The sequence below is a fragment of the Lepidochelys kempii genome, chromosome 2, assembly GCF_965140285.1.
Source record: "Lepidochelys kempii isolate rLepKem1 chromosome 2, rLepKem1.hap1, whole genome shotgun sequence".
NCBI classification, from domain to species: Eukaryota; Metazoa; Chordata; order Testudines; family Cheloniidae; genus Lepidochelys; species Lepidochelys kempii.
Window position 1 is genome coordinate 271,195,597 of NC_136381.1, and position 11,987 is coordinate 271,207,583.

The window sequence follows — 11,987 nt, forward strand, 5'->3', positions numbered from 1 at the left end:
TCTATATTACCTATGTCCTATCCGTACCGTATGCATATTTTCATAAAGCATGTAGAGTATAATGTCACACCCCACATGTATGTTTGCTGATCTGCAAATAGCAAAGGGGCATGCAGCTTTGGGTGCAAACACTTGTGACAATAGTGCAGAGCCGTGCAAGCTCCCTGAGTCTGTGTGAGATGGCAGACAGTGAGGAGGGCCAGGCAGGTTAGTGGGTTTAGAAAAAAACGTGTAAACATTATGTACAAGTTTATGTATGGGCTACATGTAAAATGAGTGGATGTTAACAATGCATTCTAAGCAGTTGGATCCCCTGGCCACAACCAGCCCTGTCTGACCTGTTTGGTACCCAGCATACACTGCCACACCAAAGCTTCCCAAAATACAGTGGGTGGACAGTAGGATATCTATTCATGGTGCACCTCGCTCTGAAACTATACACGTGCTTCTGGTGAGTACCCTGACTGCTGAGACAAGGAGTCCAGGAGGCATGCACACAAGTGACATATTTCAGAGTAGCAGCCGTGTTAATCTGTCTCAGCAAAAAGAGCAGGCAGGAGTCCTTGGGGCACCTTAGAGACTAACAATTTATTTGGGCATAAGCTTTCGTGGGCTAGAACCCACCGTAGTGACTCTATGCTGACATAACTTGAGTTAACCCACACTTAAAGTGCAGAAATGGCCTTAGGTATATGAAATGTTTGGGAGTATGAGGGTAGACGAAGATTCATTCAGGTGTTTAGGCTCAAGGCATTGGAACTGGCCTTGCTGCACCCCACAGGCTCAGGAACAAAGAGGCACATAAAAAAAGAAATCATTTATTTATTACAATGTCTTGACTCGAGGGTGTATAACTCACGATTTTAGAATCCTTGGGGTTGTAAAGGTATCCTGGGGTTGTAGATGTGTGTTCATTATATTTTGAAAGGCAAAACTATGAATGGGTTGAACAAAGAATTCGATCAGTCCCTCAGGATAAGTACATTGGCTATTAGCCAAGATAATCAGGGATGCAGGCCCAAGCTCTGCATGTCCCTAACCCGTCCTTTGACTGCCAGATGCTGGGAGGGGACCATGGGATGGTTCACTGAGTCATCGCCTGGTCTGATCATTCCCTTAGAAGCACCTGGCATTGGCCACTGTCACCAGACAGGACACTAGATGAGGCGGACGACTGGTCTGACCCACGATGGCAGTTCTAATTGTCTGCAAAAATTACAATAGATTTTTTTCCGGGGAGAAAGACGTTATAGGAGACAGTATACGGCCTTTATTGAATATTTGAGAATCAAGTTGTACACAACGGCATGCGGAAAACCACTAAGGCCTAGACTGAGAGGCAAAATAACAGTTGCAAAAATGCAACCCCCATTGGTGGAGTGACTCAAAACGAAGTTTTGACACTAGGCCAGAAATTCCGTCCGCGTGGAAGTCAGCTCCAACAGAATAAACATCTGCTCAAAAAATTAGATTTAAAAATTCAGGGAATTCAGGGAATCCCAGCAGGAAATAAGAGAACTTGGGACACTGCTCAGAGACGCCATGCATTCAGGCACCGAGGTGCTCAGGGGTTCTTTGTTTCTATGGGGATATAGGTAAAATGTTTCACTGAATGAAATCTCAGGGATTATCTGCACCGGCAATTTAAAGTGCTCTCATGTGCTGGCTCAGGGGTGTGTTAAGCCCCGCCCCTGGTCTTAACCCCGCCCAGACTTTCCCGTTAGCCCCGCCCCTAACCCTGCCTCCAGCTGCTGGACCCCCCGGTCCATGGCCGCCCCCGCTCAGACCCGGCCCCCCGGCTCCGATTCGCCCCGGCGCCGAGAGCCGCCCGCAGACGCCGACGGGGGAGGCGGGCGAACCGCGCATGCTCCGTGCCGCGCATTCCGAGGCAGGGAGGAGCGCGGCGCTGCGCACTCAGCTGTCGCGGAGCGGCCGGCGGTGAGTGCGGGGCCGTCGCGGGGCCGGGCCGGGCTTGGCTTTTCAGCCGCTGGCTTGGACTCCGCTTTGGGGGAATCTGCTGCTGCGACCTCCAGCCGCTCCCCGGGCGGCCCCCCACCTCTGACCCGCGGGGGCAGCGCCCCCCAAAGCCGCGGTGCTGGTCCGGGCCCCTCCACACCCTCCTCTCCCGCTGCGAGCTGGGGGCCCGTCGGCCTTGGGGCCCCCCCGCCTGTCTGCGCCCCTGTCTCAGCCTGGCCGTTCCGGGGGGGCAGGGACCTGCCCGGCTCCCGCCGCTGCTGCGAGCGGGGAACAGCCCGTCGGGGGGTGGAACGTGACCCCGGCTGGCACGGCCCCGGGCAGACCTGCTGGGGCCGGGCTGCACCCTGCTGACCCCCCCCCCCCCCGGGGCGCTGGCAGGGCTCGGCTCTAGGCGCTGGCCTCGGCGGGAGGGCTCGGCTCTAGGCGCTGGCCTCGGGGGGGCAGGGCTCGGCTCTAGGCGCTGGCCTTGGGGGGGGGGCGGGGGGGGCAGGGCTCGGCTCTAGGCGCTGGCCTCGGGGGGGGGGCGGGGGGGGCAGGGCTCGGCTCTAGGCGCTGGCCTCGGGGGCGGGGGGGGGGCAGGGCTCGGCTCTAGGCGCTGGCCTCGGGGGCGGGGGGGGGCAGGGCTCGGCTCTAGGCGCTGGCCTCGGGGGCGGGGGGGGCAGGGCTCGGCTCTAGGCGCTGGCCTCGGGGGGGGGGGGCAGGGCTCGGCTCTAGGCGCTGGCCTGGGGGGGGGGATTGCCAGAGGGAGGAGCGGGACTGGACGAGAAGTTCCAGGAGGCCTCTGGGGCTTTCCCACCGCAGAGCTCTGTTCTGCTTCCGGCTCCTGCACAGCGCCCGAGCCCTGCTTGCCTGAAGGCTGGGCCATGCGAGCTGAGCAGTACATCTGGCGGGGACAGGCTCGGTGCCATTGAACTCCAGGGACCCAGCCCTGCAATTGGATGCGTGTGGGTGGATCAGGAAGCAAACCCGGAGTATCCGGCTGGGACTGTGCCATGTCCATTTCTAAAGAGCAGCCTGCAGGATGTGGGGCTGGGGAAAAGATCCTTGCATGCAGGAGACCTGACATTGCCAGGAGCTGTACGGCTGCCTTTTGAGAGGGACACGGGCCCAGCGAGTTGAAACGTGTTAACAATGAGGACCCACTAACGGCTTTTGGCTATTTCCATGTTAAAATGCGCGGCCGAGCTGTCCTGTTGGCATTCTGCGTGGAATGGCTCTTCTGAAAAATCTTGCTAGAGAATGTAGGGTGACCAGACAGCAAATATGGAAGATCAGGAAAGGGGATTGGGGGGTAATAGGAGCCTATATAAGAAAAAGACCCCAAAATCGGGATTGTCCCTATAAAATCGGGACATCTGGTCACCCTAATAGAATGAGAGTAAAGCTCTCTGCATGTGTAAATGGCTGAGTGGGTGAAGTAACTGTGGGTAGGCAGCTGATGTGCAGAGACCGCCCAGCACTGGCTCGTTAAGAACATGAGAGCGGCCAGACTGGGTCAGACCAAAGGTCCACCTAGGCCAGTCTCCTGTGACAAGTGCCAGGTGCTTACAGAGGGAGTGAACAGAACAGGGCAATTAGTGAGTGATCCATCCCCTATCATTCACTCCCAGCGTCCGGCACTCAGAGGTTTGGGGACACCCAAAGCATTGGGATTGCATCCTTGACTATCTTGGCTATAGCCATTGATGGCCCATTCAAATGTCAAAGTATAATTAGGCAGGCCAAAAAGGAATTTGAAGAGCAACGAGCAAAAGACTCAAAAACTAACGACAATTTTTGTAAGTACGTGAGAAGCAGGAAGCCTGCTAAACAATCCGGGACCCAGTGGATGATCCAAGTGCTAAAGCAGCACTCAGGGAAGACAGGGCCGTTGGGGAGAAACTAAATGAATTTTTTGTGTCAGTCTTCACTGCAGAGGATGTGAGGAAGGTTCCTACACTTAAGCCATTCTTTTCAGGTGTCCAATCTGAGGAACTGTCCCAGATTAAGGTGTCATCAGAGGAGGTTTTGGAGCAAATGGATAAACTAAACAGCAATAAGTCACCAGGACCAGATGGGATTCACCCAAGAGTACTGAAGGAACTCAAATGTGAAATTCCAGAACTACAAACTGTGGTTTCAGAGGGGTAGCCGTGTTAGTCTGTATCAGCAAAAACAAGGAGGAGTCCTTATCGGCTATTATCAGCAGGAGGATAAACCTATCGTTGAATTGAGCCTCAGTGCAAGATGATGGGAGGAGAGCTCATGTGAAACTGATCTTTGAAAAGGGCTCCAGAGGCGACCCCGGCAATTACAGGTCGGTCAGCGTGACTTCAGTACCGGGCAAACTGGTTGAAACTCTCGTAAAGAACAGAATTGTCAGAAGCAGAGACTAACAAGATTTGTTGGGGCAGAGTTAACACTGCTTTTGTCAAGGGAAATCATGCCTCAGCAATCTACTATAATTCTTTGAAGGGTCAACAAGCATGTGGCCTTTGGTGATGCAGTAATATAGTGTACTTGGACTATAGACTCCACGTAGACTGTCTCCTGAATCTCCCCTGGAAACGTTACTCAAAGGGGGGCGGAACTATAAGCCGGGGGGCAGATACACCAAAGCTTTCTTCCCTTTCTCTCTGCCCGTGGGCATTCATGACACTTGGAGAACGAAGGAAGCAGCGTTGGAGTGGGGGAGGGATCCTGACTGAAAGAAGTTCACCCGCAGAACTGCCGAAACGTGGTGAGAGCAACTTGGCTTCAAAGTACCCTGGTTGGCTAAGTTAGGCAGGAGCTGCATTTCACTTTTCTTTTCCTTGTAACTGGTTCTGCCTTTTATGCCTCCTTACTTGTACTCATGTAAAATTTCTCTCTCAGTCGTTAATAAACTTGTTTATTGTTTTATCTAATCCTGTCTTTGAAGTGCAGTGTTTGGGAAGCTCCATGTGGGACAGTAAGAATGTGCTTCTCGTTTTTATGAATTAAATGACACACTTTATATCAGCGTAATTGTCCTGGAAATGGCTGGCCTCTACGAGACCTGCATTTCTGGGGGGAAATCTGGGACTGGGAGTGTGGTGGGGTCACCCTGCAATAGAAAAGCCAGCGTGAGTCGGGCTGGCTGCAACTCACCCAGACCTCGCTGGGAGTGACTTACCTGCTGGAGGCTGTGGGTGAGCAGACCAGGCAGGTGGCTTCAGCAGTGAAAAAGGCACCCCAGGCTAGAGGGCAGGGGATACAATTACTCATGGGTCTGGATCTTGCCCTGGCTATGTCACAGTTACATACTAGAGTTAAGGAGGACTTGTGGCATCTTAGAGACGAACCAATTTATTTGAGCATAAGCTTTCGTGAGCTACAGCTCACTACATCGGATGCACGCAGTGGATGAAGTGAGCTGTAGCTCACGAAAGCTTATGCTCAAATAAATGTGTTAGTCTCTAAGGTGCCACAAGGCTTCCTGTTCTTTTTGCGAATACAGACTAACACGGCTGCTACTCCGAGACCTCTCCTACTAGAGTTAGTAGTTCTGCAACTTCACATTTGAGTGCCTTCCGAACTCTTGAGTGAATCCCATCTGGTCTGGTCCCTGTTTCCTTGTGCTCCCCGTCCATTTCTTGTCTTATACTTAGGTTGTCAGCAGGGACGTTCTTTGTTCTGTGTTTGTACAGCACCTTACACACTGGGGTCCTGGCACATCGAGTGTCCACAGGATACATACCAAATCACTAATAATATCTTGGTCATTTTTAAGTGTGATTAGAAATTTGCTGGCATAATGGAAAGAAAATAAGATAGTGCTGGGAGGGGGAGGATGAAAGGAAATAGTTTTTCACACCACACAAGCTAGCCTGTGGAACTCAATGCCACAGGATCTAACTGAGGCCGAATTTAGCATGATTCAGAATAGACTGGCCATATTTATGGATAATGAGAACATCCAGAGTTAGTGTGGTGAGGATTAGTGCGGGAAGGGGTATGAACCCGCCTGTTTCGGGGCATAAATTGACCCCTAAGAATGGGGGAAAGGAAGGAGCTGACCCTGTGAGGTGATCCTGTCTCAGGTTATCCCTTCCCTGCCCACTGCAGGGGTTGCAGCCCCTTCCCTGCCACTACTGGAGATGGGCCCAGAGCTGATCCTGTCTGGTAAGCCCTATGACATCCAGCAACCGTTGGACCATTCCAGGCCTCTTTGAAAAGGGGTCTTAGAAACGGCCCCTTCCCAGGCGGCCAGGAGGTGTTGGCATCGCTGTGCTCAGTGGGGCAGAGTGGTCTGGGGCTGTGCTAGGGGAACCTCCTGTTGGCGCGGGGGCTGCGCAGGTCAGGCACGCGGGTTGGGCGCTGCTCTCACTCCCCTCCCTGTTTCAGAGCGGGCTCAGGATGCCGACCAGCGTGGTGAAGGTGAATGACATGGAGGTTTCCACTGAGGGCTCGGACAAGACCGTCATCAACATCACCGTCAACCAGGAGTCGTGCCTGGCCTTCCTGGTCAGGTCCATGCTCCAGAGAAGGGCCAAGCCTTGGGCACCCACCAGCCAGGGCCTTGCCAAGGGCCGCTACCGCGGGGAGCAGAAAGTGCTTGGGGTAAGTGCCAACGTGGCAGGACGGGGCTGAGATCAGGGCGCCGCAGGGACACGCAGATGTGTAGTGGGGAGAGCCCAGTGAGCAGGAGCACGTCTAGAGCGGGAGTGCGGCTTACAATCTGTTTGTAAGACCTCGAGGAAAATAGGGTTTAAGGAACAGCCAGCCTGGGTTTGTCATGGATAAATTATCCCAGATCAGCCGAATTTCCTTCTGGGACGGGGTTCCTGGGTGGGGGAAGCAGTAGACGTGATAGATCTTGATTTTGCAAGACTTTGACGCTGTCTCACATGATGCCCTCATAAGCGAAGTAGGGAGATGTTGAGATGAAATTACCATCAGGGGGTTGAAAGACTGAGAGTGTAGCTGTCGGTGGCTCTCTGTGAAACTGGGAGGGCACATGCAGTGGGGTCCCGCTGGGGCAGTCCTGGGGCGGGTACGAGTCAATAGTCTCATTAATGACGTGGAAAGTATTTACTTACCATGGATGACCCCAAGCTGGCAGGGGCTGCAGGCACTTTAGAGGACAGGATGAGACTTCCAGATGACCTTGACAAATTGGAGAACTGGTCTGAATTCAAACCGATGAAATTCAATAAGGGCAAGTGCGAAGAACTTCACGTGGGAGGGAAAAAACAACTGCCCAGGCACAAAATGGGGAACACCTGGCTGGGGGGAGCTGGCGGCTAGAGAGCGTCACAAAGTGAATATCCTCGAGAACATGATTCCGGGGTGGAAATGGCTAACCTCCTTCTAGGGCGTATTAACGGGAGTGTCGTATGTAAGACACGGGAAGTCACTGCCCTGCTGTGTTCAGCACTGGTGAGGCCTCAGCTGGAGTTCTGGGCGCTGCACTTCAGGAAGGATGTGGCCAAATTGGAGAGAGCCCAGAGAAGAGCAATAAAAACGATCAAAGGTCTAGAAAACTGGGTCTGTTTAGTCTTGAGAAAAGAAGATAAAGACGGGAGCCTTTAAATATGTGCTGGGTGGTTGGGGGTTGGAGTTAGGGTTAGAAAGAGGACAGGGATCAGTTGTTCTCCATGGCCACTGAAGGTCGGACTAGGAGCAATGGGTCCATCTGCAGCAAGGGGGAGTTGGGCTCCACGCTGGCGAATCGTTCTAGCTCTCAGGGGAGCTCGGCTCTGGACCAGGCACCCAAGGGAGGATGTGGGATCCCCGTCACTGGAGGTGTTCAAGAGCAGGCTGGACAAACCCCTGTCAGGGCTGGGCTGGGCTTACTTGGTCCTGCCTCCATGAGAACTGTTTCCAGCTGTGGGTGGGAGGGGAGATGGGCGACGGGGGGGATAGGCAAGGCAGGCTGCTGTGTCCATCTGCTGAATCCTGTGGGCTGATCTTGCAGGCCTGCCAGGTGCTGCTCGGGATCGTGTGTGGGGCCATTGGCGTGATGCTCTGCTTTGCGCCGCACATGGAGGAGATCTCGTCGGGATCCCCGTTCTGGACAGGCGCTCTGGTGAGTCGCACGCAGCCCTGCCACCCAGAGCAGCAGCTTGGCTCAGTCACTGGCTCCCCCGCTCCAGACACCGTTTGCCAGGGACAGGCCCGAGTGAAGAGCCTGTGGGGCGGGATTTCTGCAGCTGCTCCTCGGCCCAAAGCTGGACCTCTCTCCCCGGGCGTGAGCTCTCGGACTGGGATTCGGGGGGGACGCGGGGGTCTCTCTGTAATGCCCAAAGCGGCTGCAGTTCTCAGGCTCCAGTGGCTGTTGGGGCTCGTTAGAGGGACGTGGCTCGTCAGCAAGTGACCTGTTTTCCGGTCCCCTCTGGCATGGGCCAGTCCGCTGTCTGTCCTGATCCCCACCACACTGTGCTCCCGTGGGCCCCAGGGACAGTCGGCCGGCACGCGCCTTCAGCCCTGGCCCAGGCAGTCCCAGAGGAAGCCCCAGGGCTACTGTCTGCACAGCGACCCCCTGCACCTTTGCTGGGCACCTTGGGGTGGGTGCTGGGGATGAGGTCTTGCTCCTGGCAATGCCCCAGCCCACACGGCGCTCACCCTGGTTTCCCTTCCACAGTTCATCATCTCCGGAGTCTTTTGCATTGTGAGCGAAAAGCGTGGCACTGGCTGCTGGGTGAGTGCGTGCCCGGGGCGCTGGGCACCGGCTGCTGGCTCCAGGGGGCTCTGCTTTGTACTGAAGGGAAGTGCCCTGGGTGTGGGTCCCAACGACCGGCTACTCCCAGCCTGCCCCCTTTTCCCCATGGGGGCAGCCGCGCTGTCTGCACCCCGACGCCCGGATGGGGGGGAGCATTCCGGACTGGTGGTGCCACTTCCGGAAGGATGGTGGCAAGTGGGAAAGGGTCAGAAAGGAGCCACAGGGACGAGCCGGGGGCTGGGAAATCTGCCTCCCGTGAGGGGCTGCCAGAGCTCGCTGGGTTAGTGTCTCCAGGGGAGGGGTCGGCGGTGCCGTGCGTGCCGTCTGCAGGTGCCCGGAGCCCGGTCTGTGCAGGGGAGGGGTTGGCGGTGCCCGGAGCCCGGTCTGTGCAGGGGAGGGGGCTCTGTGGCAGACGGCCCTTGGCTCCGACAGGCAGGGACCGGACAAGAGCCGCTGGCTGGAGCGGAACCGGACCCGTCCCGGCTGAGAATAAGGAGCCAGTGAATCCAGGCCACGCGTGTCTCTAACAGCCCCGCTCTAGCTCATCGGGCCCAGGGTGCCAGCGGGGTGGGCAGAACGGTCCTGGTGCCGGGAATCTACAAAATCCCTTCTACTGTGTGTCAGGTGGCCAGTCTTACTGCCCTGATGCCCCCACCCTCTTCTTGCATTTCTGTACACCTACCCCCCGGAGGCTCCGATGGACCCCCCATGTGCCATGCTCCCTCATTAGCGCCCCACCTGCCGGTGGGTGGGGCTGGGCAGCCCCCTGCCCTGCAGTGTCCCCTCCGTCCCTGCAGCCTCAGGCCGTGTGCCCCTGCCGAGCCCTGGGGCTGGACCATGGTCCTGCGCGGGCAGGGCAGGGCGGGGAAGCCGGTGCATCTGTGCCTCACCCAGTGGGTCCCCTCCCCGCAGGTCTGGCTAGCCTTGCTGTTCACCCTGGCCAGCGTTGTCTCGGCGACCGTGGCTGTGATCATCGGGGCGCGGGATATGGCATGGTCTTTCACCTTCACCGAAGGCTCTTACCTGTGTGGCCCGGCCTCACCGTCGCCCACGGGCTCCGAAGATTTCTGGAGACCGCAGGACTGCAGGTTCCAGTTCAGGAGGCTTGAGGTGAGCAGCCCCCCTGGCATGGTCACCACAGTGTCCCGGGCCCCCTCTCTGCAGGCACCAGCGTGGAGCTGGGCGGTCCCTCGCCCCGGCCGGCAGAGGTGCGCACATGGTGCCCCGCCCGGTAGGAGACCCCGCCCTCCGCAGCTCTGCAGGGGTCCAGGGGACTGGAGCCTCTGCAGGGGCTGTGACCTGCTGGTTGGCCAACAGTCACTTCCAGGGGTGCTATTTCCTGCCCCAGAGATCCTGTGCAGAGGAGGCTCAGTCCGGCTGGATGTCTGGGTCACTGAGAGGCAGAGTTTACCCGACGTGCATCTCCTCCTGCAGGAGTGGGAGGCAGCTGTGCTGCAGTGATCCGAGCCCCAGGACTCCTGGGTTCTATCCTGACTCTGCCACCAGCTGCCATGTGACCTTGGGGCTGGGTCCCTCCTCCTGATCGTGGTGTCCCTTGGGGAAGTGCTGGGTGAGCCTTGGCTGGAAGGATCTGACTCACAGGCTCCGTACTGCCCCCTGGGGGCAGCCCCCAGGATGGCCTACGAGGGGCTTGCCCCCCAGCAAGGAGCATGATCATTAGAATGAGGCCCATGGGTCTGAAATGAGGGACCAGGCCCCAGACAGAGCTCCCAGACAGAGCTGTGCGGGCTGCTCTGGCCGATCCAACTGCTGTCCGAGCACGGAGCCCTGGGAGCTGGGTGGCTCCTGGCCCCGGGCAGGGTGGGGCCCCGTGACCGTGGTGCTGCCTGTCCCCTCCGCTGTTCCCAGAACCTGTTCCGGGGCGTGCGGCTGCTCCTGCTGCTGATCATGGCCACCGGCCTCTGCATCACCCTCTACTCCTTCCTCTACGGCTGCTGGGCCCTGTGCTGCAGGAAGCAGGTAACGGGGGAGCGGGATCATCTCTAGGGCAGGCTGGCTGGGCCCCAGGGCAGCCCCGGCTGAACTCCCAGGAGCGGGGGACCCTGGGCCAGGGGCTTCCTTCTGCCTCCCCAGGACTGGCATGAGGGTTGGTGGGTCAGTGATATGGGGAGACGTCCCAGCAGGGCTCCTGGATAGCTGAGACGACCCCTCCCTGGGCTTCTGTGGAGATCCAGGGGACCCCCCCTTGGGGGTCCCCACAGCATGGGGCACAAGTCGGGGAGCAGTGGGCCTGTTGCCCCATCAGTGCCAGCTCCTGAAAGCTGCAGTGTAACCTGACCTGCCCTGCTCAGTACAAAATGGGTGGAGCGGAAGGAGCCGTCTGATTGGCTGGCAGAGCCTACCTCGCCTGGGGCTGTAGGGTAGCCCCCATCCCATTTGCATCACAAGGCTACTTGTGATAACGGAAGGGGCAGGCAGTCCTGGGGACCCCTTCCTGCTTCTCCCGCCGGCCCTGCATGTCAGGCCAGCCCCTGGGGCGCGCGCTCTGAGCCCCCGAGCTCAGAGACCCTCAGTGCCCCGGGAATCTTGCGGGGGCAGAGCGAGAAGGGGTCAGGACCCATCTGCTCACTGGCTTCTCCTCAGCAGAGGGGTCCAGGCCGCGGCAGGACTCTCCTCTCTGCCCGGGGGGCAGCAGCTTGCCCAGGCGATATGCGCTGGGGCAGTGCGGAGCTACGGGCGTCGTTGCCCTCAGCTGGCTGCGCTATTCGGCTCTGGAGCCCTGAGCCCGCTGGAGCCCTAAACCTCTGCCCTGCTTTCAGGACTGGGCCGAGGCCACGGGGGGCAAGGAGCCGCTCCTGTCCTCTGACTCCATCCTCCCGCCGGACAAGGAGAAAGCCCAGGTTGTCCAGGATATCTGAGCACCCGGCCAGGCTCCAGCTTCGCTCTGCCGAGTAACTGCTCTGCACAGCCTGCATCCCTCCCACGCCGCCCCGCTTCCCTGTCCTGGCTCTGGAGCTGGGGCATCCCACTGATCCCTCTCCTGTACCAACTGTACTAGGGCGAGGGTCTTCCCAGGCCCTGCTCTGACTAGGGCAGCCAGCTGCTTGGAAATAAACGGTCTCTCATGAGTGTCTGTCTTTGCTGGTCCCACGGGATCGCTGGTGCTTGCAGGGAGCGAGCTGTGTGTGAACGGGAGCCCTCCACCCCATACACCGGCTGCACAGCACCTCCCGCCTTGGCAGCGGGGGAGGAAACGAATGCCAAACGGGCCACATGGAGTGACTGATGACGCTGCAAATAAAGGAATAGAACCCAGGAGTCCTGGCTCCCAGTCCCCCCCACCCCCTGCTCTAACCATTAGACCCCATTCCCCTCCCAGAGCCATAAT

The 11,987-nt window shown here is 57.8% G+C and overlaps 1 protein-coding gene across 1 annotated transcript; it reads left to right on the plus strand.

Moving 5' to 3' along the window:
• Window positions 1–1,776: 1,776 nt before the first annotated feature.
• Window positions 1,777–11,727, plus strand: LOC140907908 (transmembrane protein 176B-like). Its single transcript, XM_073334949.1, is given in 8 exon segments — window positions 1,777–1,924; window positions 1,926–1,970; window positions 6,322–6,537; window positions 7,895–8,005; window positions 8,561–8,617; window positions 9,551–9,748; window positions 10,508–10,618; window positions 11,419–11,727. Coding segments are annotated over 8 exon segments (897 nt in total). The 5' UTR covers window positions 1,777–1,864; the 3' UTR covers window positions 11,518–11,727.
• Window positions 11,728–11,987: the final 260 nt, after the last annotated feature.